At 35.7% G+C, this 25,811-nt stretch overlaps 2 protein-coding genes across 2 annotated transcripts; both read left to right on the top strand.

The window, feature by feature from the left end:
* The first annotated feature begins 245 nt into the window (after positions 1–245).
* Positions 246–15,484, top strand: LOC147406842 (uncharacterized). The gene is made up of 15 exons (XM_086435130.1): positions 246–580; positions 669–757; positions 1,010–1,076; positions 1,198–1,313; positions 2,646–2,712; positions 3,444–3,492; positions 3,810–3,895; positions 4,127–4,392; positions 4,485–4,540; positions 5,651–5,736; positions 8,087–8,179; positions 12,261–12,639; positions 13,599–14,167; positions 14,729–14,963; positions 15,075–15,484. The coding sequence occupies exons 1-15, from the start codon at positions 407–409 to the stop codon at positions 15,314–15,316; spliced, it is 2,574 nt and encodes an 857-aa protein (XP_086291256.1). The 5' UTR covers positions 246–406; the 3' UTR covers positions 15,317–15,484.
* Positions 15,485–17,068: 1,584 nt separating this feature from the next.
* LOC147406841 (Homeodomain-like superfamily protein) lies at positions 17,069–18,582 on the top strand. The gene has a single exon (XM_086435129.1). It carries the CDS (start codon positions 17,349–17,351, stop codon positions 18,303–18,305), a length of 957 nt encoding a protein of 318 aa, XP_086291255.1. The 5' UTR covers positions 17,069–17,348; the 3' UTR covers positions 18,306–18,582.
* The last annotated feature ends 7,229 nt before the right edge of the window (positions 18,583–25,811 follow it).

Below are 25,811 nucleotides of genomic sequence, written 5' to 3'. Positions count from 1 at the left end.
GGGAGTTGGTCCAATGGCTTCAAAACGAATGCGATAAAAGTCAAGTCGATTCCAAGATCTTATTCTTGAAACCATGATGGCTCTGTTGCAAGCCCATGTTATAATAAATTAAAAGAAAAAAACACTCGAATCCAACAGCCAGAAATCGATAATCAGGAGGATAGTGTGTATAAGTCCACCATTTACGTAAGGTTGGGCTAAAAATTAATGTAATCTGTGGGCCATAAGAAGTATGATGTCCACAGTCCATTCTCCTTCTCCATGCCCTAAATCAACTTAACTCGCCTCAAGTTCACCGCACCATCTATTTCAATCTCGCTTGCTTCGTTCTTCTTCCTCTCAAGCGGACAAAGTTGAGAGTGAGATAGTTAAGCATTGGCAGCAGCCGCCACACCACAACAACAGCATGGGCGGAGGGCAGAAGAGAGGCCGCACGCAGCGAAGGCACTTTAGAAACAACAGAGAGAACGTATGGAAGAAGAACAGATCAGACAACAACAATCCTTCCTCGACCGAAACCAACTACTCCGCTTGGGAACCCTTCGCCACTCGAAACCTAGCCTTCGAAGAATATTACAAAGTAAACCTCTCTCTTAATCTTTCGACATTTGTCTAGTTCTTCTTCGATTTCATGGTTTTGAATTATGTTGATGCTCTATGCATTATAGGAGCAACACATAGTATCCGAAGAAGAGTGGGAAGTATTTCTTGAAATTCTTCGAAAACCATTACCGGCTGCATTTCGAATCAATTCCAGGTATTATAACTCTCTTACTTATTGTAATTGTGATAGAAAATCTTTATTTTCTGGAATTACAAGTTTGCAAATAACTCATCTTTGAGAAAGAGCTTCACATTTTTGCATAACTTGTTATTTGCATCTTAATCTGAAACGATACAATTAGGATTATTTGGGAATTTTTTAAAAACGTGATCTTTTAGCTGGCATTTCGTATAGATAGGGAAAATTTTCAGCTTTTAATTTTTTGTTTTTTTCTTCCTTTTGCAGTGCCCAGTTTTATCAGGACATTCGCTCGCAATTAGAGAATGATTTTATGAAATCTCTTGAGTTGGAGGTCAATAAATCCAATACATTTTCACCCCCAAAACTCAAGCTCTTATTAGTTGTATTTCCATATTGTATTTGAACTTGTCTTATTTTATATTTTTTTTCTTGTTTATTTTAATACTTGGTAGGTCACTGATGGTGGTGAAGTAGAAGCTATTAGACCGTTACCTTGGTATCCTGATAATCTTGCTTGGCATTCAAATTTTTCTAGAATGCAACTAAGGAAGAACCAGACACTTGAGAGGTAAAATTATTTCTTAAAATCGATTATTCTGTTTGGACGGTGGATTGCTTTCAGACCAATGGTCTTGTGCTGGTCCTTAACAGGGGGCAATTGAAAGAAAAACTTTGTATCCAAGTTCACTTGAAGTTCACATTTTGAATCTTTGCATGCCACCGTAATAGTCAAAAGACCCCGAATGTGCCATTTCTGGCAAACATTAACTGAGTTATTTGTGAGGGCTGACTTGAGCATATAGTGTGGTAGTGCATCTGTGGTTCATACGATAGACCTGTGCCATCAGATTTCTAGGCTTTTAGTAAATGAACTATTAAGTATTAATAGAGAGATTCTATAGGCACCCCAACTTTTACTTATTACACCCCAATTAAAAATAGAGAAAATAAGTAAATGGTTGAGAATAGTAAAACTTGGGGTGTGGCAATAGAAGCTCCCGTTTTTTTTGGGGTAGATTTCTGTTTTTGGGTTTAAGATTTTATATGAGCCAAATTATAATTGTAAACAACTACTGAAATTGTTTGAACACGTGTTATAATGTTGAGATTATAATTTGAGCCAAACCTTTGTAATGTTTTAAGAGTGCTTTGATCTTTAATTGGAGTGTGACAAATAATTTAAGAAATTGGGGTGTGATAAGTAAAAGTTTGGGGTGCCAATAACAGCTCTATATTAATGTTAATATTATTGGTCAAATATCTTGAAGGGTTCTATCTCAAGACAGTTTTCTGGTATAAGAATTTGATACTTAGCAAAAAGAAAGTGGTGAATTCTAGTAATGTTTCTTTTACAGGTTTTATGTTTTATGTAATCTTTCATAGTTTCAAGTATGAAAAATGTGTGATTGTAGAACAATAGCAGTGGAAGATTGTTGTGTGGTTAGAGGTAACTATTATGTTGGGGAGTTCTTCAGCAATATAAGCTGGAATATTTTGTCAGCATAAACAGCATATGTAAAGTGATGTGTAAGATTCCCCGGAAAGTAGATAGAGTTTCACATCTTTTTAAGCTTAATAAGAAACGATAAACCTAATAAGGCGACATCTTGAAGGGGGTTCATGGTTTAGGAATTTGACATAGAGGGTTAGTGTGTTACTTTTTCATTGGCTCTTGTAGTATGAATTCACCATTTTGAACTAATTGAAATCACATTTATGTTAGCAGTATGGTAAAATCGTTGTTATTTCTTTATTTGTACTTTGGTGCTCTAACTTTGGAGACTCGTGTAACGGAGAACTGTTTTATGATATTTGATTTCTCCGTTTTACAAGTGAATGCTTTGTACTCTTTAACTAACAGCTGATAGGTTTTATTTCATGGATCTGCTGTGAATTTCAGGTTCCATAATTTCTTGAAGCTAGAAAATGAAATTGGAAACATAACAAGACAAGAGGCTGTTAGCATGGTGGGTTACTTTATCTAATGTCAGTCTTTATCAAAAAAAAAAACTTTATCCAATGTCAGTACCCAGTAGCTTTTTGGGCGCAATCTTAATATTTGTTTTTGTTTTTTCCTTAAAAATCTATGGCATTTCAATGTTGGTTTATTTTAGGGTATTTTAGGTCAGGATCCCTTGACTCATGGAAAAAACGCATGATCCCAACTGTTTAAACACAAATTCCAATGGTTGAGATTTATCCTTGGGATAAGTATCTCCAAGATATGTGTTATCAAGATACACATAAATCTCAACTGTTGGATTTTGTATCTAAACAGTTGGGATCATGTGTTTTCTCATGAGTCATTCTTCATGAGTCAACAGATTCCAGCCCTTTTAGAAATACCTCCTGTTAAATTGTTGATATCAGGTTTACCCCCTTGACTGTAAGCCAATGTTGCGTTTTCTTGATGATTTAACAGTGAAATTTTTAATTTTTTTTTCTAACCCTGATTTAGTAATTTAAGTATTTGAAGAGCATTTAAAAAAAACTAAAACAAAATTTCATCAGTATATCATCAAGAAAAAGCAACGTTATCTTATGGTCAAGGGGGGTAGTCCTAATCTTGCATTTTGCAAGGGGGTAAACCAAATGTCACCGATTTAACAATGGGGATATTTCTAAAATACCCTTTATTTTATCATTTCTCTTTCTGAAAAAATATTGTCCTAATGTCCTGGTATTGCTGGTGACACAGGTACCTCCACTATTCTTGGCCGTACGTCCAGATCATTATATACTTGACAGTAAGCTACTTGTTGTGCATACCAATTATTCCAGTCAATTCATGATGTTATTATTATTATTATTATTTTATATTGCAAAATTCAGAAGCTAATCTTGGTGAAAATACAAGTAAACCAATTTTTTTACTTAAAAAAAAAGGTAAAATAAATTTTCTTACAACCTTAGTATCTTATTCCGGAAAATCTCTTCATTGTCATGGAGCCTATAGAAGTTTCATTAAAGAACTTGTTAAATTGTGGATATATCTTTTATGTTGTAAGAGTTTATAAACTAATTTTGTTATTTTGTATTGACCATTTCTTGTACTTCTATGCAGTGTGTGCGGCTCCTGGTTCAAAAACATTCCAATTACTTGAGATAATACACCAATCAACTGAATCTGGATCACTGCCTGCTGGAATGGTCCTAGTTTCTTTCTCTTTCTTTACCCTCTCAATGAAAAACAAGCCACTCACTTCGCTTTGTTTGCTTTGATCTGGTTGATTGTCCTTGCTCTTAAAAATTAGGGGAGAATTACAACATTTTATTTTATTGACTCAAATCTGCTTTCTTTGGCCCCATTGATCTATATTTTTTAGCATTATAATTGTTGTTGTGTATAGTTATGGTTGCTTTTCTTCTTGATTGCTCTAGGTTATAGCGAATGATGTTGACGTCCAAAGATGTAACCTTCTCATTCACCAAACAAAAAGAATGTGCAGTGCTAACTTGATAGTTACGAATCATGAAGCACAACACTTCCCTAGCTGCCATGTAAACAAAAATTGCTTAGATACGTCTGAAATGGGAAGTGTAAGAGAGACTGGGATTAGTAAACTCCAATTTGATCGTGTCTTGTGTGACGTTCCCTGCAGTGGAGATGGCACTCTTCGCAAGGCTCCTGACATTTGGAGGAAGTGGTAGTTACTTATCTTATCTGGCACTATGTCCTTATATGTCAGTCCTGTTTGACCTTCTATTACAAATGGGACACCTGTTTCTTTTTATTCAGGAATGCAGGAATGGGCAATGGGGTTCATCGTCTCCAAGTGCAGATAGCCATGCATGGTACAATTCATGTAGAACTGTGTACTTGTGCTTGCTTTGGATTTCCATATTTTGACATTATGTTGGTTCTAATGATTGTTTTTTCCCTTAAATTTTTTTTTTTTTCAAGCTTGCCAAAATTAGTAAGAGATGGATTTCCAATTCTCTCGCTTTCCTATCAGGACAAAAGGAAATAAGTAAAAGAAATGGGAGTCCATCTTTGTTTATTCGTGAGGTCTGGGAATGCACCTAGGTAGATTTACATGCTATACCTATTTTTCGTATTTTATCCTTTGTGATTTACACTTCGAATAAAATCTTTATTGATAAGAAAAAAAGGAAGAGGGCTTAGACCCATTGCTCAGTTGGTTTGACACATGGTAATGCAACTTTGTCATGGGTTCAAGATCAGCTTACCCATACAAAAAAAGAAGAAAAGATCTTATTTTTCTTCCAAATTATAATAGAAAATTTTATATAGGAAATGTTGGTATGTGCTTGATGTTAAAGATTTATGGAATTCACCGAGCAGTCTGAAAATACGTGGGCCTGTTCTATGCCCCCCACCCCAATTTTTTAAGCTGGCCAAAATTAGTAAGAGATAGTAGATCCTGTGAGTGGTAATACCGCAGATGGAGTCCTGCCTTAACTCGCTTGCCTATTAAAAGAAGGAAAAAAAAGAGGGAGAGAGATGGAGCTTATCTTGTTTATTTGTGAGGTGCAGGAATGTGTATATAGGATTATTCTGCTATCTTATCCTTGATGATTAATACTCCAAATAAAATGATATTGATAAGAGGGAAAAAGAACTTAATTCTTCCAAATTATTATAAAATCTTATGAGATTTGAAGTTTACGAGATCTACATATGGTATATGAAGAAAATAGCCTGATTATCCCATTTAGTGTCTAAACCTAATAACTATTGTACATTAGCTTAAAATGATTAATGCTGCTTGAATTGGAGATCGTTTATGAATCATCTCCATGAATGAAGTTGAGCTCCTTTGTGTTTTGAATACCCAACTTATATGGACTGAACTTATAAATTGTCCTCTGGTTTGTTTGGAAACTCTTTAAAGCTTTTGTGTAGTGCTTCAAATCATTGGTATTTTTCATTGCTTATTGCAGGTATAGCTTTGCTTAAAGTCGGTGGAAGGATGGTTTACTCAACCTGTTCGATGAATCCAGTCGAGAATGAGGCTGTGGTTGCGGAGGTAATTTGACATTAGAAGGGATTTTAGCATATACTAGAAAGGAATTCTTTAACTTCTTTATGCATTTCTCGTCCATCCTACCATCCAACCATATTTCTTTGAAAATTTATCGTTCCTTTATCTTCTTTAGGCATTTCTCATCCATCCTTCCAGCCAACCAATCTTATTTATCTGCTGTCTATGTATCTGTTTTTTGTTCATCAAAATTTGTGTCAACTGTGTTTCCTGAATATATATTCATCTCAGTGTTCCACCTTCTGGGATCCATATTTTTGTCCTCACAATCTTCATTTTGTTCGGTTTCTTGTTAATTTTACACATTTTATATAATTAGTTATGTGCAAGGGTAAGATACTAGAGATGAACTGTTCAAGGAATTTAAGGGAACTTTTTTTTGAGGATTTTGTTGTAAGGTGGGAGAACATTTGTAATTTGGAGGCGGACTAGTTTTTTTCTTTCTTCTTTTGATAAGTTTTTGTACTTTTGGTCTACCCCATCTTTTTCTCATTAATAAAATTAACTCATCTAAAAAAAAGTCAGTTTAATACTATGATGTGGTTGGAGTTGCATATCAGATTGCCTTCTGTTAATAGGAGGATTAGGGTGACAAGTTGAGACTTGAGAGGTACCTTCCGATTCCTTCCTTTTCTCGAAGTTTGTTATAGAAGATCTGTTGATTAGATCAAAACTGTAGAATGTTTGCGGAAAATCCTCAGACATAAATTCTCTGCTAGAAGGAGCCTCGTTGATTATATTGTCATTTATATATTCATAGTTTCAATTCTATTAAAAGACAACCTATTTATTTGATTATAATATTATTAGGGAAATTTTAAATATTGGTCTGTGCGTCACACACCCAATCTCAGGATTGTTATTACCATAGAAAAACTTGCAGAGATTTTGTTATTACTGTAGAAAAGGCCTAGCTCTTATTGCTTATTACCATTGACAAGGCGTAGCCCCACACTGATCTTCCTTATGTTTTGAAATACCCACTTTTGCATTGAATCCATGATCGTTACCACTCAATCTAATTGCATATTTTGATACAACTAAGGCCAAACGCCTTTTCTTTACCTGATTTATGAATGGATCTCCTGCCTTAATTCCTGTATCCTCGTTGACTTCTCTGTCACAATCTGTGTCTTGGGCATTGTTTACCTGCCCGAGTTGGATATAGTACCCGTTATGAACTAAATCCTTGAGATGATCGATCAAGCCCTCTTGATATTTTGAATTCCAACAATGCATGTCCATCCCCTACAAGTTATTGACAACTGAATCCAGAATCAAAGACAAAGATAAATTTGTCACCTAACGAAAGATAACTCTTGAGCGCTACACAGGAAATAGTAAAAAGAACTCAAGGCACACGACCTAATTGAAGATTTATTTCTTCCTTGCGCTTGAGGCAAAGAGCAAGATGCTTGGGATGGAAGGATGGGGAAGCCATGGTCCATAAAGCATTTCATACCATCGAGTATATTTCCTATGAGAGCATAATATATAACCATGAGACAGTTGCAACTTGCAATGAGTCATACTTAACCAGTTTTCCCTGACCTCTTCAATCTCTGAAGTTTCCCCAACCTCAGAATGATTTGTGCCACTTTACCTTCTTGGACATTCGACTTGAAGAAGGATCCTACCAATTTCAGTTTTCTGCCAAGCAATCCGTTCCCATCCGGATCACTGCTCTTTCAATCGTTGTAAATTGTTGAAGTAGAGAGGAGACATGCAGCCTTAGCTTCCTTTAGAATGAAGCCGGGGATAATTTCTAATCCGGTTCAAAACATTTTCATGCTGAATCTGCTTTCTAGACGCAGCTTCTTTATCTTTCTCCCTCCTCCAAGCCTTCCTATTGATTCCTATGACTTTAGCAACATAGCTTTTGCAAATAGAGTTGTCCTCTGTGAACCAATCAAGTGCTGAATCCCACCACCCATCACATGCTTCAATTGTATGACTTCATGTTTATAGATTGTATTAGTATTCACCATCTATAAGACTCACACAATACATTTTCTCTTGATATCCTATATCGATCCTTTTGCTGACCAAGAATCAGACATCAAGATTCTTGCTATAATTGATCTGGCACTAATGTTATACAGTAGAGACTGCTGTGCCTAGGAGTTGTTAATGAAAATGCCATGCTCAATACTAGGGTTTCATTATATATCCTAACTGGTTTCTAGCCCAGACTCTTTTTATATTTTAAATGGTGTGTCCAGTGTATAATGGTCTTCTTTTTATGAGTTGTGTTTCTTCTCTTGTTTTTGTGGCATAGTCCTTGCTATTATTTTACCTCAAATAATATCTCATCATCATCTGTCATTTTCTTCAGATTCTTCGGAGGTGTGGGGGATCTGTTGAACTTCTTGATGTTTCCACTGAGCTACCTCAATTGGTCCGTCGGCCAGGTCTTAGGAAATGGAAGGTTGGTTGATAATATCACTTGTTATATGTTTGAATTACCCCCTTTGTCTGCTTTGAAGTTTCTGAAGGTTTTGAAATCTGAGTTGCCTACTTGTGGGTCACAACATTGATGTGAAGAAATAACTCTATTCCCTGCAGACGTAAAATGTACTCATCCTTGGTCATTTATGAACATTGATGGACCTATTCATTTGTGGGGTGCATTTGAGGTGACTATTCAGTCATGGTCTTTGTGTTACTTCACATGTGTTCACTATGATAATTTGACGTGCATGATGGCTCACAACAGGGTATAACAATGTGAAAGGACATTATTTTCTGAAAGGTATCTTGTCAGATGTGTTTTCGATGCATGTTAACGCTTTCATTATGAGGAATCATACTTTTTTCTTAATACTATTATAATTATAATGATTATTATCATTTTCAATTATTAGTAAGTACAGTATATATAGAAGCCAACACATGCAATAGCTAGTAAACTACCATATTTATTGGTCTTGTCAATTCCAGTTCTACAAATCACGGTGTCTGATCCATGTAGAATACACAGTAAAAAATTGTACGACTAATCTCACACAAAACAAAGATTGTGAATTTTGAGAGAGTGATATGATGAAGGTGCTACCTTTACACTGAAACGTATAAAGAAAATTTGATCTATGAGATTGTTACCCTGAATACATAAGACAATATAATCTGTACATGTTTACCTACCAAATTGGGTTCAATTAGATGATTAATAGTATACTGTCTGCAAAGGTATTCTATTTTACACACATCTGAAGTGAGAGTCAATTATCAAAATAGAAGTGATAGAGTCGTACCTATTTAAGCACCCATGAAAAATATTACTTGAGTATAATCTTAGTGAAGGTTGCATGATTCAAAGCGGTTAAGGACCAATTTTCTAACGTTGTATATTTTGTCCCTATTTAAGCACAATGTACACAAGGGGGGTCTGAGTGGTCAATTCTTGTTTCTTGATACATTTCTTTTCTAAGTTTATTTGTGTGCTAGAAGGTTCCCTGTTCGTAAAGCTTATGAGAGACTAGCATGGTAGTGACCTTGGAGGTCACTTTGGTTGAGATAATATGTTGGCATCAAAGGAGAAGTTCCAACTTGGTGAAGTTGGTAAAGTCTAAATGTTAATACCCCGGAGCTGTGATGAAATCCGGGCCTTCACCCCTAACCTATAAAAAAAATGGAAAAATGATGTGACCATTTGTTGTAAGGTGAATGGTGTGTCAGACTTCAAAGGGGCAGGTGCAAAATACTAGATTATACACTCACCTTCTAGTACCTACAACACCACGTCTTAACTTCTAGTACCTACAACACCATGGATTGATGTTTATATTAGAGCTGGTGAGGATAAGAGTTGGTCATGATTCTATTTTTTGGTCATTGACCATTTTATCAGGATAGCTCACTGCACACCCACATAGGAGAGCAATTGACACTTCACATGTGAGCATGATACTTTTTAGGGAGACTGTACCTCTACATGGTATCCTGCTGTGACACCGAATCCGCCTCATTTATGGCGTATGTTATGTGTGACCAGATGGGAATCACATTGCATTTTCCAGCCTCATATCACCTAGAAAAGGACAATTGGATGGATGATGTCACTAGGGGCCTTGAGAATCTATTAAATATCATTTTTGGAGTACTACAGTAGAACAAGGTTCTTCCCTACCCAATTTTAATTTTAACAACACTCTTAATTGTAGCACTGGGAAAGTATGATTTATGTGTTATTAGTGGGTGTTTGTTGACCCATGTACTTGATTTCGTGCCCTTCCCAGTGCATGGACCAACAAATCCCTGTGGAAGGCGAGTCATTCTAGATTTTGAAATGAGTGACAACGTCATAACATTTTTGTCCAATGATTGAGATATTTCTCCGATCTTGAATGTACCACATATTAATGCTTTTCACGAAGAAATTCCACATGCTTATTACATTCATTTACCCTATGAGTGGAATATATTTCCAATCTTTAATATGTCAGATATTTATGCTTTTCATAGAGATTGCTACAAGACCCGGAACCCCAGTGAAGACTAGATTTTCCCTAGAAACATAGGAATGATATTGAACATCTAGTGGCAGCAAAAACCTTAAAGGTATGACATAGACAACGTTGACATTTCTTGGTCAAATGGAAGAATCAGTCTAATTCAAAGAACATCCATATTACGTGGGGACTACAACTCGGTATTGGACTTGTATGACTCGAAAAACTTGACTGTTATTAGTTCTCCCCAACAATGGAGGATGACACATACCAGTTTTAGCGTTGTACCTGGTTTATTTTTATGTTTTTTTTTTTAAAAGTTGAACAAGAATTAGTAATGATCTTTTGTACAACCATAACTAGTTTTCGGGTTATTTATGTTTTATGCCATTACTGAAGAGTATTTTTGATGTAGGACGATGAGAGGAGATAAGAAAATATGGTATTTTAGGGAACTTGATTTAGGATTGGGTAAGGATTAAGGATTTGAGATTGGGTTTACGATTTAGGTTAGGATAGGGTAAATCCAAAAGTAACTTTTTTTTCTTGCAATTACGACGATTTCAGTAGGATAGATGAAAAGGGTTAAAGAATGGTTAAAGGTTAAGAGAAAGGATAATGGATTGAGGTTTATAGGTTTCAAGAATCAAGAATCAAGAGAATCAAGAAAAATAAAAGAATAGAAAAAAATAAAAATAAAAATAAAGATTAGAGGAAAAAAGAGAAGGGGTAGAAAGATAGAACCCCTTAGAATCACACCAAGAATGGTAGAGAACTCAATTCACTCCATGAAAGAAACACATTATTTATTCATCAAAATATTCTTTCATTCATTAATAAAAAAAATCATAATACAATCTTTATAAAGAAAGTAAATCAAGAATCGTAGTCAAAATAAAATACTAAATAAAAAATTTTAATTTTCGTAAATTTTTCTCATAATTTTATAATCCTAATAAACTTAAATAAAAGACAAAGTAAAGTTACTAAACTGTCCCTGCATATTATACTAAAGACCATAAGCCAATAAAACATCAAAATAAGCCCAAAAACATAAAATTAAAGTCCTACAACAGAAAATTAAATAAATAACTAATCTAAAATAATCCCAAATGATAAACCGATAAATCTAGACTCAAATAAGTGAAAACCTAAATAATTGTAATTTTTCCATCGGAACCCTTAATTGTTGACTTGATTTCCGTTCCGCATTAACTTTAGATATCGTTACCCTTTTGGATGGAATGATTTTATTATTTTTGAGTTTTGGAGATTGAAAGACCCCAACAAGACCATTCAAGAAGCTATTATGAGCTATTGCTGTGTTGTTACTAATCTCTGTTTCTCTCTTTTTTTTACTAGATTTATTTCAGTTTCATATGTGGCTTGCATCAACTCTACCATAATTCTATATTTGTTTTTTCCTTTATACCTTTTCAATCTACAGTTATGCATAAAAAAAGAAGAGGAATAGATGGAGGGGATAAGTTAGGGAACACCCCATGTCATTTTTTTATTTATTAATGATACAATGGAAGGTAGACAAGTATTTTTTTTAAGGGTGTGGACATCAAACTAATGCAGGGGACAATGTCCTGTCCTTCAGTCTTTCATTAGGAGGAGCCATCCTCCCTTTTTTGTTTTATATACGTGATACACATCCAATGGCTCATCATTGGATGCTGAAAGGGGAAATTCTTGATGTGATAATCAAAACTATCGATCACATTCTTTTGGGTCTGTCAATTATATGATTAACAGTACAGAGGAAAGTTCTTAGATTGGGTGGTTTATGTCCATCTTATACGATTCCACATTTGACGTAGAAAATTCCCTTGGTGGCACTAATCCAAAGGTGGGTCTTCACTCCCTAAATGTGTGCCATGTTTATGTCACATCTTGCTAGATTGTTCGTCTGGTTGTACATTTCATTAATAAATGCTATTTACACGTTCATATTGATAGAGATTCCTGGAACATCTTTTGTAGTTGGTTATCTTACATCATTGTGTATGAAATGTATGACATGATTGACATCATCACACATCTACATGGCAGGTTCGAGATAAGGGCCACTGGTTCACTTCCTACGAAGACGTTCCAAAATACCGGAGAGTTGTGATTGTTCCAAGTATGTTTCCTTCGGGTAGAAGTTGCGAGGTGGAAATCACAGCACCTGATGGTTTGCAAGATGTACGTTCACCTGAAAATTGCGATGAGGTGGGAAAAGCGACCAGCTTGGGAGGGCATCAGAACGGCAGTAATTTAGATTCTGAACATGGTTTTGTGCAGTCAGATAACCTTGGGATTACCACTGAGATTTTGGACGAGGAAGTTTCAAGTTTCCCTCTAGAAAGGTGCATGAGGATACTGCCACATGATCAGAACAGTGGAGCATTTTTTATTGCTGTCCTTGAGAAGCGGTCCCCTTTGTCTGGTAACTTTTCTACATCGTTTTGTACACTCCTCGCCTTTGTATGCCATGTCACTGGACGTGCGAAACTGATTTTCCTGAGGCTGACTCCATCTTAAACAAGTTTTAAAACATAGTGTGTTCTAATGACCAGGAGTGTTTACTTGTTATTTCCATTATAACAGTAACTTATGACGTTACACGATTGTCGTTTCCACCAAGAGAATATTAAAAAATTGTGTTGAAAATATGTTTCAAAATGAAGTTTGTGATTTGAATTTAAAATTTGGACTTAAAATGGCAGTTATTCCAAAAAAAATACTGAAATAAAGGTATTATTTGATTTTGAAAATGTTTTTAAAAGTTAAAAAATGATACTATTACAATAGTTTTTATAAGCAGAAAAATGGTCTGGAAAAGGTGCGCTGCTATTTTCTGAAAATGCAATAGGCACAGAGCCTTCCTGTTATAATGACCGTTATTTTCATTCCATTACCATTATTTTAAATGCTCTCGGATCTAAGATACTAATTGGTTGGGGATAATAGACGGTAAGGCCAATCTACCTACTACATCATGGGAACCTGACTAGGGAATGGGACCTTCTCTGTACAAGGAATTCTCATGTAGCAGTTCTCCATTAAAAACTAATGACCAGATCATGGTAATCATCCAATCAATTTCATTGTTCTGGACAGTTGGAAACTATATCAATGGTCTGTAAAAGAATGGTAAATAGAAGGATGGTTGCAACCACGTAGTCCATTTTTCCTTTTCATGTGAAATTCCTTTCTTAGACCCAGTCCCACTCCTCTGCATGTGCACCATGTTTTCTGGTTTGCCCCGGTTAGGTTGTTCGTATGATGTACACAATCCGTACCATAAGTGTGATTTAGTTCTACCACTGCAACCATAAATTTGATTCTTTTTTTCTTTTACAAGAAGGGTTTAACAAAAGTTTGATCGTAATTACCCTTTTGCAGTTGTTACGGAAAATACTAGTAATTCGAGGGGTCGTTCTACTAATGGGGACCTTGAGTTACCAAAGAAGTCAGATGAGATAATTGAAGATACAAATGGATTAGAGATAATTCCTTCAGAAGAAGATATAAATCACCAACAATCCAATTTAGCTGAAGTTGCTTCTGATCTTGATGTACTTGATAAACAATCAGAGGAAGGTCCGTTGGAACTTGATTCTAGTGGGATGTGTGAAGAAGATAATGAGCCCGAGGAAGCCAAAGTGAATGAGGATGAGGAGACTGGCCTTGAGAGAGATAAACGAGGAAAACAAAGGTTACAAACTCAAGGCAAGTGGAAAGGAGTGGATCCTGTAGTTCTTTTCCAGGATGAAGCCAAGATCAATAGCATTAAGGAATTCTATGGCATCGATGAAACGTTTCCATTCAATGATCACCTTGTTACAAGAAACAATGATGCTGACCATGTAAAGAGAATCTACTATATATCGAAGTCAGTTCAGGATGTTCTCAAACTGAATTATCAAGTTGGGCAACGACTTAAAATAACATCTGTAGGCCTGAAGATATTCGTAAGTGCTCTTCTTTTTATATTATTTTCTTATTAGTTATGTCTTCAACCCCACATGGATTTCAATGTGTGAAAAATATGATCATATTGGTCATTTTGAACTTAAAATCCCATCTACAACAACATTTTTGGGGGATGGACAGGTTTCTAACTGCATGAACAACCTCTCCTCTTTAATTTCTTTCTATAACGACTATATTTCAGTGTTACTTTATTCTCCCCTCCCTGCAATTTAGATCATATTAGGAATCTTGTTCTTTATATTCCTTTGTTGTAAACAAAAAAAGGAGTTTAGGGGCTTTTCTTTTGAGGATTTCTTATTTAGGTGGGACCTTGTTTGTGATAGAAGAGGTTAATTCTGTTTGTTTTTCTCTTCAAGGACGCCTCATCCTCTTTTAACAAAGTTACACTAATCAAAAAAGAGAGAAATGTTGTTCTTTCTCACCATCTAAAGAGCACTTTGAACCTTGTATACGAGGAGAAAATTATCCATTCTTTAATGTTGCTTTTATTTCATTAAAGGAATAATCATGATGTTGTTTCCTTGTAATCGTTGTTTCAGGAACGTCAAACATCAAAAGAAGGCACTTCATCACCATGTGCATATCGGATATCTTCGGAGGGATTACCTTTACTTCTTCCATACATCACCAAACAGATACTATGTGCATCCTTAACTGACTTCAAGCACCTCTTGCAATATAAGTCCATAAAATTTGCAGATTTTGTTGATTCCGAGTTTGGTGATAAGGCATCAAAGCTAATGTTGGGGTGTTGTGTAGTAGTGTTAAATAAAGGTGGGGATGACATCCATGATATCCTCTTATGGCTTCTAAATTTAAGATTGATCTATTGTTTTTCACTGTAATTTCTATGTATTCTGACTTGGTTTTCATTGATGATCACAGGAGATCACACTACTTCGGACCCTATCCGTGTGGATGCTTCAACTATAGCTATTGGATGCTGGAAAGGTAGGACCAATGTAAGTGTTATGGTCGCACAAACAGACTGCCAAGAACTGCTTGAGAGGCTTTCTACACTCTTGGGGAGTGAAAAAGATGATTCAATGCAAGAAGAAAATGAGCACTGCGACACGGGGACAGATGCAATAGAGGCCACAAATGATGCACAAGTCACTGTTGGCTGAACCAATTATTGAATTTTAATTTTTGGATTCTACTCTTGTTTTTGTATGTACTTTACCTAGTTATTTATGTGTTACAATAGATTACTAGCATGAAAGGATATCTTATAGTTGGAGGAAAAATTGTAGAGGTGTTTTTTCCCAAGAAATTTTAAGTTTGATTTTGATTTAGCAGCTTTTTGCGAGGCTCCTTGGGCTGACTCCTTGGAAGGCATAAGTCTCCATTTATTTACAAGAGGTCTACACCATGTTTGAGGCATTGGGTCTTCGTTGAACATGTGTGGCAGAGATTCATGTAAACATATTCTTTTTTAATTTGTGTTTCATTACAAAGCAGGTACCATTTTGGTAAAAATAAATTAATATCAATTTGGGTATTATGCGCTTTTTGGTAATATGTTGACATTTACAAAAAAGTGGACCAATTTATTGAAAATTATAGAACCAGGTATGTTCTTAAAAAAGTTACAAAAATGGGTAAGAGTGTACAAATTAGGCTAATAAATTACCTTTCAAGTCCTAAGGCTCTTCATAGGTGATCTCAAGGTATAATTGATTTGAGGAGAGAAATCACCTATACAAAAATATATGTGTTTCAACCGATCTTTGATCCAACGGAATGACAAGTTTCTTCTTCATTTTTCACCTTTTTTTTTCCAAAGAATCCAATTAAAATTCATTCAAAACATAAGAGGAAGTCTAGGGATACTAACTGTTTTAGTATGCTACATTAGCACTAATTCAAACCATAGATTTTTCTTAATCGAGGGTTGGTGGTGGATGTAAGAATAGGGAGTACTTACAAACTTCTTCAAAATATAAATACCATTATAATAGTAATAATAAGTTGATTACCTTCACCATGTATGCTGTATCTTTAGGACCCTGATAGAGGAATTTATTTCTAAATAGTCCCTAAGTTTTGTGCAATAGCTTGATAAAACATTTGGTAAACATTTTATTTCTTAATAATCCCTCAGGCGATCTCACCACTTTTTAGTTTATCGTCAAGTTCACCACTTTTTATTTATTGTCGAACTTGATACTAGTAAAACTCACTCATTTTCAATTTTTGAGTTTTTTCGACTGAAATACATGGAAAGATCTTCTAAAAATATGAGATAACAACTTGTTTAGATGAATTCAATCCAAAATAATCATTCTTGATCAATTTTCATCCAAAAACTAAGAAAAAAGTGAAAAAATCATAATTTTTTCCATACATCTTCAAAATATTTAAAAAAATCTTTTAAAATGACTTCTTCCTTCTTCAATCTTTTTAGATGGAATGGAGTTTCTGAAACATGATTGAGATGTCAAAAATCTAATTTTTTGAATGAAAATAATGAGTTCGAACGGTATGAGCATTCAATCATGAGAAATGTGGGAGATGAGGTCGGGGGACTGTTAAGAAAAGAAAAGTTTACTAAATGAACTATTAAGAGACCGCCCAAAACTTATGGATTATTTAAAAAAATATCCCTCCGCCCAGGTTTTTAAATAATTTTCCCTTAGTTTTATATAATATCAGATAAACTAATTTTTCATAAAACGAAAAATCCAACCTTCATCTTATTTTCTTCTGTGAGTTGGGTAACCATATTCTTCTTTTGGGGCTTAAAATGAAGACCATAGCCGTTATTTTTGGAGTGGGCCAGGCTAAAATAACAGGCCATCCCATCAACAGCCCAAGGTGGGGAAGCAAGTTAAACAAATGCGAATATGCGATGATGAGCAATAATGATCCTCTCTAGGTACCAATCTAATCGGAGTAATCTTGCAACTATCTCCAAACACTCAGTAGGAGTTTTGGTTAATTGCGCACCAAGCGCATTTTAGAAATCCTTGCCACGTAATCCACTCCTTTTCCTTCCCACCCACTCACCACCACCGTCGTCTCCACCGCCTCCACCGCTTCCCCACCAAAATGTCAACACAAACACCTCAATTACACCAAACCCTAACTCCCAAAACCCTAGAAATCCTAGACAACCCATCCTAACCCCAAAAAAAGTTACAGAAAAAAAACCCTAAAATGGTTCAAGCTTCTTCATCTTCTGCTCCAGAACCAGAACAAGCACACGAACCCTCCTCACAGCACCAACCACAACTACCCTCACCATCAATCCCAATCCCAAAGAAAACTCCTCCACTCCCATGGTCTCACCTCGAGACCGTACACCTCATTGAGGCGTACCAAGAGAAATGGTATTCCCTGAAGCGTGGTCAGCTCAAAGCCCACCAATGGGAAGAAGTCTCTCTTACCATCGCCTCTCGTTGCGGCTACAACGAACCCTCCAAGACCTCCACACAGTGTCGCCACAAGATGGAGAAGCTCCGCAAACGTTATCGATCCGAGAAGCAGCGTTCCACACCTTCCACATGGCCTTACTTCGATCTCATGGACCACATGGAACGTGGACCCTTTCCAATCTCCGCCCGTCCCATCCCTTCGTTGGCGGCACCTCTTCATCATCACATTTTCGCCTCGAATTCTAGTGAGGAAGATGATGAGGACGATAACAATGATCTCGATGAAAGAAACAAATCTCGAAGCATTAATCATATACTTCGTAGACATCCAATTGTGTCTTCGGATGTAGTTGATAAGTCGTTTTCGCCTCGGCAATGGAACAGTAGTGGTCGGGGTGGAAGTGAAGAACCTGGTGTTTCTAGGTTTTTGAGGAATCCGATGTTTCGAAAGAGGAGAAAGTCATTTGAGATCGATGAGAATGAGGAGGATGAAGAGGAGGACGAAGGAAGAGGAGGAGAGCTTCTTTCGGAATTGGCTTCGGTGGTTCGAGCATTCGGAGAAGGGTTTGTTAGGATGGAGAATATGAAGATGGAAATGATGAAGGAGACAGAGAGGTTTCGGATGGAGATGGAAATGAAGCGGACAGAAATGATTCTTGAATCACAGCGCCGCATTGTTGATGCCATTGCTAAGGTTTTTGGGTCGCAGAAGAAGCCCAAGAAGGCTCAAGAAATGTGAATTTTGAATGATCAGGTTTTCTTTTTTTGTTGCAAAATAATAACTTTTTTAGTTTTTAGTTTTTAGTTTTTTTGGGAATAATTAGTTCTTTGCAATGTGCATCTTGTTTAGTTAGGTTTATTAGCAATGCATATTGAATCAATGGATGCTTGATTCATACAACTTAGCTCATTTCACCATATGATGTATCCGAAGTGAGATCTACTTGATTGGTCCATCAAATTCTCATTGTTTCTTTGAAAATTTGAGAATTAAAATTTTCTTCTTTAATGTGTCATCATTGGAATAATTAGTTCCTTGCAATGCATCTTGTTTAGTTAAGTTTGTTAGAATACATATTGAATCAATGTATGCTTGATTCATACAACTTAGCGCATTTCACGATATGATGTATCTGAAGTGAGATCTACTTAATTGGTCCACCAAATTTTCATTGTTTCTTTGAAAATTTGAGAATTAAATCTTTCTTCTTTAATGTGTCATCAATGTTGTTTCTGCTTGTTTGTGAATTTTCCATGATTTATTTGCCACCAGTTTAGCAGTGCAATACTATATAACACATGTGGTGCGCTCCGGGTTCTTTCCGAATCTTATTGGAGGAATGACTTGCCATAGGGTTGGATTTTTTGGCATTCAAGAGGAAGCTTTGGAGCATTACTTCCTTTGCAATTTGCTGGGAAATTTAGAAGGAAAGGAACCTTAGGTTCTTTGAGGGAAAGGAATCCTTGGTCCCTAAAATATTTTTTTCTATCTTAGGGTCTATCTTTTTGTGGAGTAAAATCTTTGTAGAGTCGAAGCGGGTATTCTTTGAAGATTTCATAGCCAAGTGGGATTGGGTATGTAGTGTTGATCGATAGGTAGTTCGTAGTTTGTTTTTGGTTTTGCTTCTTTGTTTGCTTTCCTTTGTCTCCTTCCTTGTACTTTGCTTCATGGTCTTCTTGACCATGCTATTAATAAAGATCTTTGATTTATAAAAATAAAATAAAAATAAAACTCAATAAAAATTCTAAGTAGGGGAGAATGACTTTAATCAAAAGCACGTTATCGACAATCCCTAATTGTTTTCTGTCTCTTTTTTCCTTACCAAAATCTGTGGAGCATTAGCTTGAGAGATTATGCAGGGACTTCTTTTGCATTGCAAAAATGGTAGCTAGAAATTACACCTTGTGAGTTGGAAGAAAGTGTGCATGCTGAAAATATATGGAGCCTTGGGTATCGAAAATATTGGTATTATGAACTCGGCTCTTTTAGGGAATTGGTTATGGAGATTTGGTAATGAGAACGATAGCTTGTGGAGGAGGGTGAAAAGGGACAAGTTCGGGGCCTCTAGTAGTGGTTGGGCAAGCACCATTGAGGAAGTGTACGGGTGTGGAGTGTGGAAAGGCATTATGAGGAGATTTCCGTTGTTTCGTAAGAAGGTGAAATTTATAGCAGGAAAGGGGATAGGGTGTGGTTTTGGGAGGATTGGTGGATTGGAGATTGGGCTTTGAACATTTTATTCTTGGAGTTATATGAGCTCTCCTTGAAAAAAGGAGAGCCAATATCTTCTTTTATTCATTGAGAGGTGAATAGGGTTAGCTGGGATTACAAGTTCAGACGCTCTTTCAATGATTGGGAGTTAGATAGTTTGGCAAGATTTACATAATATGTTGAGGTGACGTAGATTGATTTAAATACGAAGGATTGACAGTTGTGGGATGGGTTGAAGGATGGTAATTTTATGGTGCGGTCTTTGTACTTGTCAGAAGCCCAAGACAGTGATCCCAACGTTCCTTGTCCTGTGGTTTGGAGAACAATCATCCCATCTAAGGTTTCGGTGTTCATATGGCTAGCTACACTTGGAAGATTGCTGACCATTGACTTATTGAGAAGCAAAGATTTCTACTTAACAAGCTTTTGTAGCCTTTGTCAATCAGTTGGGGAATCAACAAACCAATTGTTTTTGCATTGCCGTTATGTTTTTAAGGTTTGGAGTTATTATCTTAATTTGTTTGGGGTGGTGGGCTGTTTACCTAGTTCAGTGAATTGTTGATAGAAAGTTGGGTTGAGTGGGGAAGGGTTTTTACCAAGGCAAAACGAGTGCTATGGGATTTTGTTCCGTTTGCTCTATGCTGGCTGATATGGAAGGAAAGGAATAACCGGTGTTTGAAAACAAAGCTAGGAATGAGCACGAGCTAGTGCTGGAGGTGTTGACCTTGTTAATTTTTTGGTGTAAAAGGTTTAAAGAATTTAGGGGCATTTTTTCAAAGATTTCCTTGTTAGGTGGGAGAGGGTGTGCGATGTAAGTATGAGGTAATTCTTGCTTTGTTTTTGGCTGTTTGCAGCCTTTTGTTAGGTTTGTATTATTTTTCTGCCTTTTGGCATGAAATTATCTTTACCTATTAAAAATATAGAGTAAAAAAGACTAGATAAAGATAGATATCCATGTTATCATTTACCCCTTTTTATGTAAATGTTGTGAGTAACTATCTCATCATTCAAGTGAAAACTAAAACAACCTTTTATGTATCAACTGCCAGTATATCATAGCACATGGGCTAAAGACGAGCTCAAGTATTTTGTTGGTTGAGAGCTGGAATTGGTTCCCAAAAATTCTTTAGTCTTGTTTGTTTCTATTTTACAATTCTAAAGTTTGCTTCGTTTGTACCTTGGGATTCTATTGTCACCAAAAATGCTGTTAGATTTTATTGGTTAAGCTAGGAATTTCTTTTATTGTGGTTAGTTTCAGCTAACACTTATGTTGCTTGTGGTTGATAGGCCATATTCCTTTGTGACAAACTTTATGAACTCTGAACACCTTAATTTTTGGTAACATTAGAGGGCTTGCTCAAATAGATCCCAACAAGACCACGATTTAACAGTTCACACATGATTTCAATGAGTTTACAACAAAAATACTAACTTGGCTTGTATTGATGTCAAATTACTACTTTTGATTTGTTTATTTTTTTTTTTTTTAATTTGAGTAAATAGTTTATATGTGCTTTTTTGTGGATTAGATTTTTTTACTTTTCAGGAGTACTTTATTCTCTTGCTACAACTTTCTGTAACTTTTCAGCAAGTAGTTTTATTTTATTAGTTCTGATTGAGTTGCATTAGGTTTAAGAAAGTCTTCTATTTTAAGTCGAGCAAGTTGTTGATGTACTAGTAACAAAACAAAGTAAGTAGTTGTTTCTTTCCCCCTTTTAAAGGTGTTGATTTATTAAGTCATTGTTGTAGTCCATGTAGGAAAGAATAAAGGTGTTGTCCAGCACATCTTTGTAAAGCCATGTACTTTCTCCCTTTCGAATTTATGAGGTTATTTTAGCTGCAATTTACTGCTCCTGAGGTGGGGGTTCCTCTCTATTTTGGTTGACTCACTCTAGAAGGTTTTTCTTTATGATGTTTCCTTGAGATGGTTTCTTTAAAGCTCGTATATTCTTCCCATAATGGGACTGTTTTGGGTTTTTCCTACATAAAGTGTTGATGCTTATGCCCCATGAGGCTTGCAGTCCTCCATGATTGTTAAGCACCCGTTTGTAGAGTTACTTGAATGATTCCAAGAACTAAGGACTTATGATATGCTTTAATGGGCTGCCACCCATATGTCGTGGAAACTAGGGCTGTTACAAATGATGTTGTTACTACACTTCAAAGGAAAAAAAAATACTATATAAGTGTGCTTAGGTGTATTCGGTGAGATTCTAGGGAGCCACCAAGCTGACTTAACAAGCCCAGGCAAGCATTTGCAACATAGTGTTGGAAATTTTTACCCCTTAGGTTTCCTACACACCTATTTCCCTAACTTTTGGGGGAAAAAGGAGTGATTTAGTCAAGACTCCAGAGACCCAAAACACCTTTCATTCATTTCATTTGTTTAGTTGGATCTAGAATCTGATATCAGGTGTGATTTTTTGTGGGAAAAAGTAGATTTCGTTCGAGGTCTTTCTTTTCAGATTGTGGTAAATTACCACTTAAACTTCTAATGATCTTCTGGATTTCAATTTATATTACTTTATCATCACTGATCATTGTCATCTTAACAATTATGATTACTACTAATTAATTCTGAATGTTCTTTCTTTTGTTTTGTTTTCTTCTTTTTGATTGATGGATTTATCTTTTTATGCAAGATATGATACTTAATAAAATGGAATGATGGGATAGGCATTCACTTGTGTTATTGCTTTATTCCAGAAACATATTCAATCTTTAGTTTACGTATTTATGTAATATTTAGTTATTGTTATTATGTAAACATCCAAATTCTAGTTCCTTGGTTAATTATATGGTGCATGGGAGCTAGGCTTGTCAACAAGGGCAGTCTGTTGCTACTGCTGGTCATATTAGGCCTCTACTCACATCCCCTACTTCTGAAACTTTCAGTTTATGATCTTTAACGTGAAACTCTAGTGTTACATGAGTCATCACTCGCTCCCAATATAAATTTTAGGCATCTTCAAATCTTTTCTTACTACATATCTTTTTTGGCATTCTCTCCTATTAGAGCCTTCAAACTGAACCAAAGTGCTTCTTTTCACTGGTGCACTCAATAGCCTTTGTAGTACGTGCATAAACCATCTCAACAACTTTATTTTTCTCACCTTCCTAGGGCTTTGTAGATTCCCTCATATGTATTCATTCTAAGCTGACTTCTATTGCTGGATTTCATTATGGGGTTGTGAATTAAAACTAGTAAACGAATCATGTGTTCCTCCATTCACTCTGTCCAAGGCCCATTCTTCTGTTATTGAGAAAGATTCTGTATCTACTTTCACTGTCTCCATCCAAGTTCTTTTGGGTCTTCCTCTTGTTCTTTTAGGACAAATCTTCTTATACAAATATTGAACCTATATAAAATGTAGTGATGGAACGAGATTTGCGTAGCTCAACTCCGTAAGGGATATAGGGAAAGCTTCTGATGATGATGATACTTCAACTCATAATTAAAACTGGGTGATACTAATCATTTTTGTTTTGTTTTGTTTTTGTAAGTAATTTGAAAAACTCTTACCAAGTTATGAAAATTATATTACAATTAATTGGTAAGTTGGTAAAGTACTGTGGCTGGTACTGCCTCGCCCATTTGCCTACCAGGAACAAAAAATTTACTAGAAATTGGTTTCCTGGAATTTGTTTGAAGCTAGAACGGAGCAAAATGCTGATTAGTGGCTTAGTTCTCCACATTAGTTCTTCATCATCTTGAAAAGTATAAAAAAGGTTCAGGAGGCTTTGATCAATATCAGTTCTTGAAAAATGTCGATGTAGATTATTGCAGATTCCATGAGTATAGATTACATTGTTGACCATCTAGAGCCTAGTTGGGAGGGAGGTCTTGGATTCAGTGCGGAAATAAACATTAATGAACATTTTTGTTTTCTTTACTTAATGGATCATTTATGGAACTTGTTAATAAACTACCCTGATATGGGTGACTCAATATTTGAGAAGGTGACTATTTGTTTAGGGGAAACTGGATTGTGTCAAGTGAAAATATGGAGCGACTGTTGGTAGAATGGTAGCCGTACTTTTTTATCAGGATTGGAACGAGCAATGTAGTGTAAAAGAATTACTCAATATGCGTGCTTTTAAAATTTAGGTTGTGTTTCATTAGGCGTGCAAAATAGGTTGGAAAATGATATTTTTCATGTGTTTGATTGTATTTTTCTATAAAAACTGAATTTTCACTCCCATCCAAAAGTCTAACAAAGCTGGATTTCATTTTTCTACTTATACCCAAATAAAAGTGAAATCCACCCCTAATTTTCATTTCAAAATCTTCACTAGCGCCACCACCACTACATTGACCCCCTTCCCTGTCGTCATCGTCATCACCACTTCTTCCTCTCTTTCTTCTTAGTTCTCCTATTCCTTCCACCTCCGCTGTTACCATTGCCTCTCTCTCCATACGCCCCAAACCTTCTCTCACTCTAGTCTTTCCTCTTTCTCCTCCCTCCGCTTTAACTCTCTCTCTCTCTCTCTCTAAAATTTATTCTCCCTTAATGTTGTTTAGATGCAATCAAACAATGGAAATTAAATTTTCAACCCTACCTATTTTCCATCACCATTTTTTCATGGATTTCAATGCAATCAAAAAAATTCCAATAATAAGGAAAAAGGAAAAAAAAAAAAAAAAAGAGAAATTGTGAGTACCTAATTAAACTTACAATGGCTTGGTGGATCAAATGGTTATTAGTCTACCAAGGTCACCCCTGATTGGATCCTTTGCTCGCCCACTGCTCAGGGGAATCCTATGCTCCAGTAGTTGGGTATTGCTATCCAACTCCACTTATCCATTTTTATCTTTTTCATTTGGAATGGCCTACACACTAACTAAATAGAATAATGGTTTTCTGGCGGCCTCCTCTGACACACACCCCAATATGCCAACCCCCCTCCCCATGTGGAATGTGTTAAAGCCATAAATTCTTTTTCTTGGGATACACAACTGTACATATTTATGGGGATGTACAATTGTATATCCCGAGAGAAAAATCTATGATTTTAGCCCATGCCACATCAAGGGGCATATGGGGGTGTGTGTCAAAAAATCATGACTCAGCTAAATATGACCATTAACTATATAAAGAATTATTTTGGGGAAAATTACTTAAAAGATCCGGACATAAGGAAGGAATGCTTTCTAAATAGTTCGTAAGTTTTCTACGTAGCTTGATAGTCCATTAAGTAAATTTTTTCTTTCTTAATGGGCCCTCATTATTGTTGAGGTCAACACTTTTTATTGTCAAGCTCACGACTTTTTTATTTTCGAGTTCGGCATTTTTTATTGTTGAATTCGACATTAAAAAAAAAAGTCAAACTCAACAATAAAAAGCGGTGAACTCGACATTGATAAATCTACCTGTTTTCATTTTTCAAGTTTTTTCGACTAAAATACATGGAAAGATCGAATAAAAACTTGAGATAACGACTTGTCTAGATGATTTCAAACCAAATTAATCATTCTTGATCGATTTGCATAAAAAATAAAAGGGTAAATATGAAAAATTAGTTATTTTTATGTACATCTTCAAAATATTTGAAAAAATCCTTGAAAATGATTTGTTCTTCTTCATTCTTAAATCCTTTCCAATGGAATGAAGTTTTTGAAATTTAATTATAATGTTAAAAATTCAATTTTTTTAGATGAAAACGTTAAGTGCGAACTTTTAGGACATTTAATCGTGGGAAATGATGTTCATGGACTAATTAGAAAGATTATTTTTACTAAATGGACTATTTAGAGAGATCCTAAAATTTGGGGACTAATTAGAAAGAACTCCCTTTGTTAGGATTTTTTATGTAATCCCCCTCCCCATTTTTCCATCATTCGCATAGAGCACACCTACTTTTCCTACTTGTTACTAAGGGTCGCTAAAATCCAATCGCTACATATCTCTAAGGGATCGACTAGTTGCAATCAATTGTACCCCACTTAAAAATCTCCGTTTGCACTCTATTTGTATGATTATACTAAAAAAGTAAAAATGTTGTGTTTTTTTTCCCCTTTTTATCTTAAATCACGTC

This window comes from Akebia trifoliata, chromosome 3, assembly GCF_017979445.1.
Source record: "Akebia trifoliata isolate Shusen 1 chromosome 3, ASM1797944v1, whole genome shotgun sequence".
Lineage (NCBI taxonomy): Eukaryota > Viridiplantae > Streptophyta > Magnoliopsida > Ranunculales > Lardizabalaceae > Akebia > Akebia trifoliata.
The sequence above is the reverse complement of the archived record's forward strand: the minus strand, read 5'-3'. Positions and strand labels throughout refer to the sequence as shown.

Bases quoted from the DNA above. Each gene is read 5' to 3' on its own strand.
- LOC147406842 (XM_086435130.1), top strand. From the start codon at position 407: ATGGGCGGAGGGCAGAAGAGAGGCCGCACGCAGCGAAGGCACTTTAGA. The intron at 2,713-3,443 runs GTGGGTTACTTT...CTGGTGACACAG, and splicing joins GACAAGAGGCTGTTAGCATG to GTACCTCCACTATTCTTGGC. The intron at 14,964-15,074 runs GTGGGGATGACA...TGATGATCACAG, and splicing joins TGTAGTAGTGTTAAATAAAG to GAGATCACACTACTTCGGAC.
- LOC147406841 (XM_086435129.1), top strand. From the start codon at position 17,349: ATGGTTCAAGCTTCTTCATCTTCTGCTCCAGAACCAGAACAAGCACAC.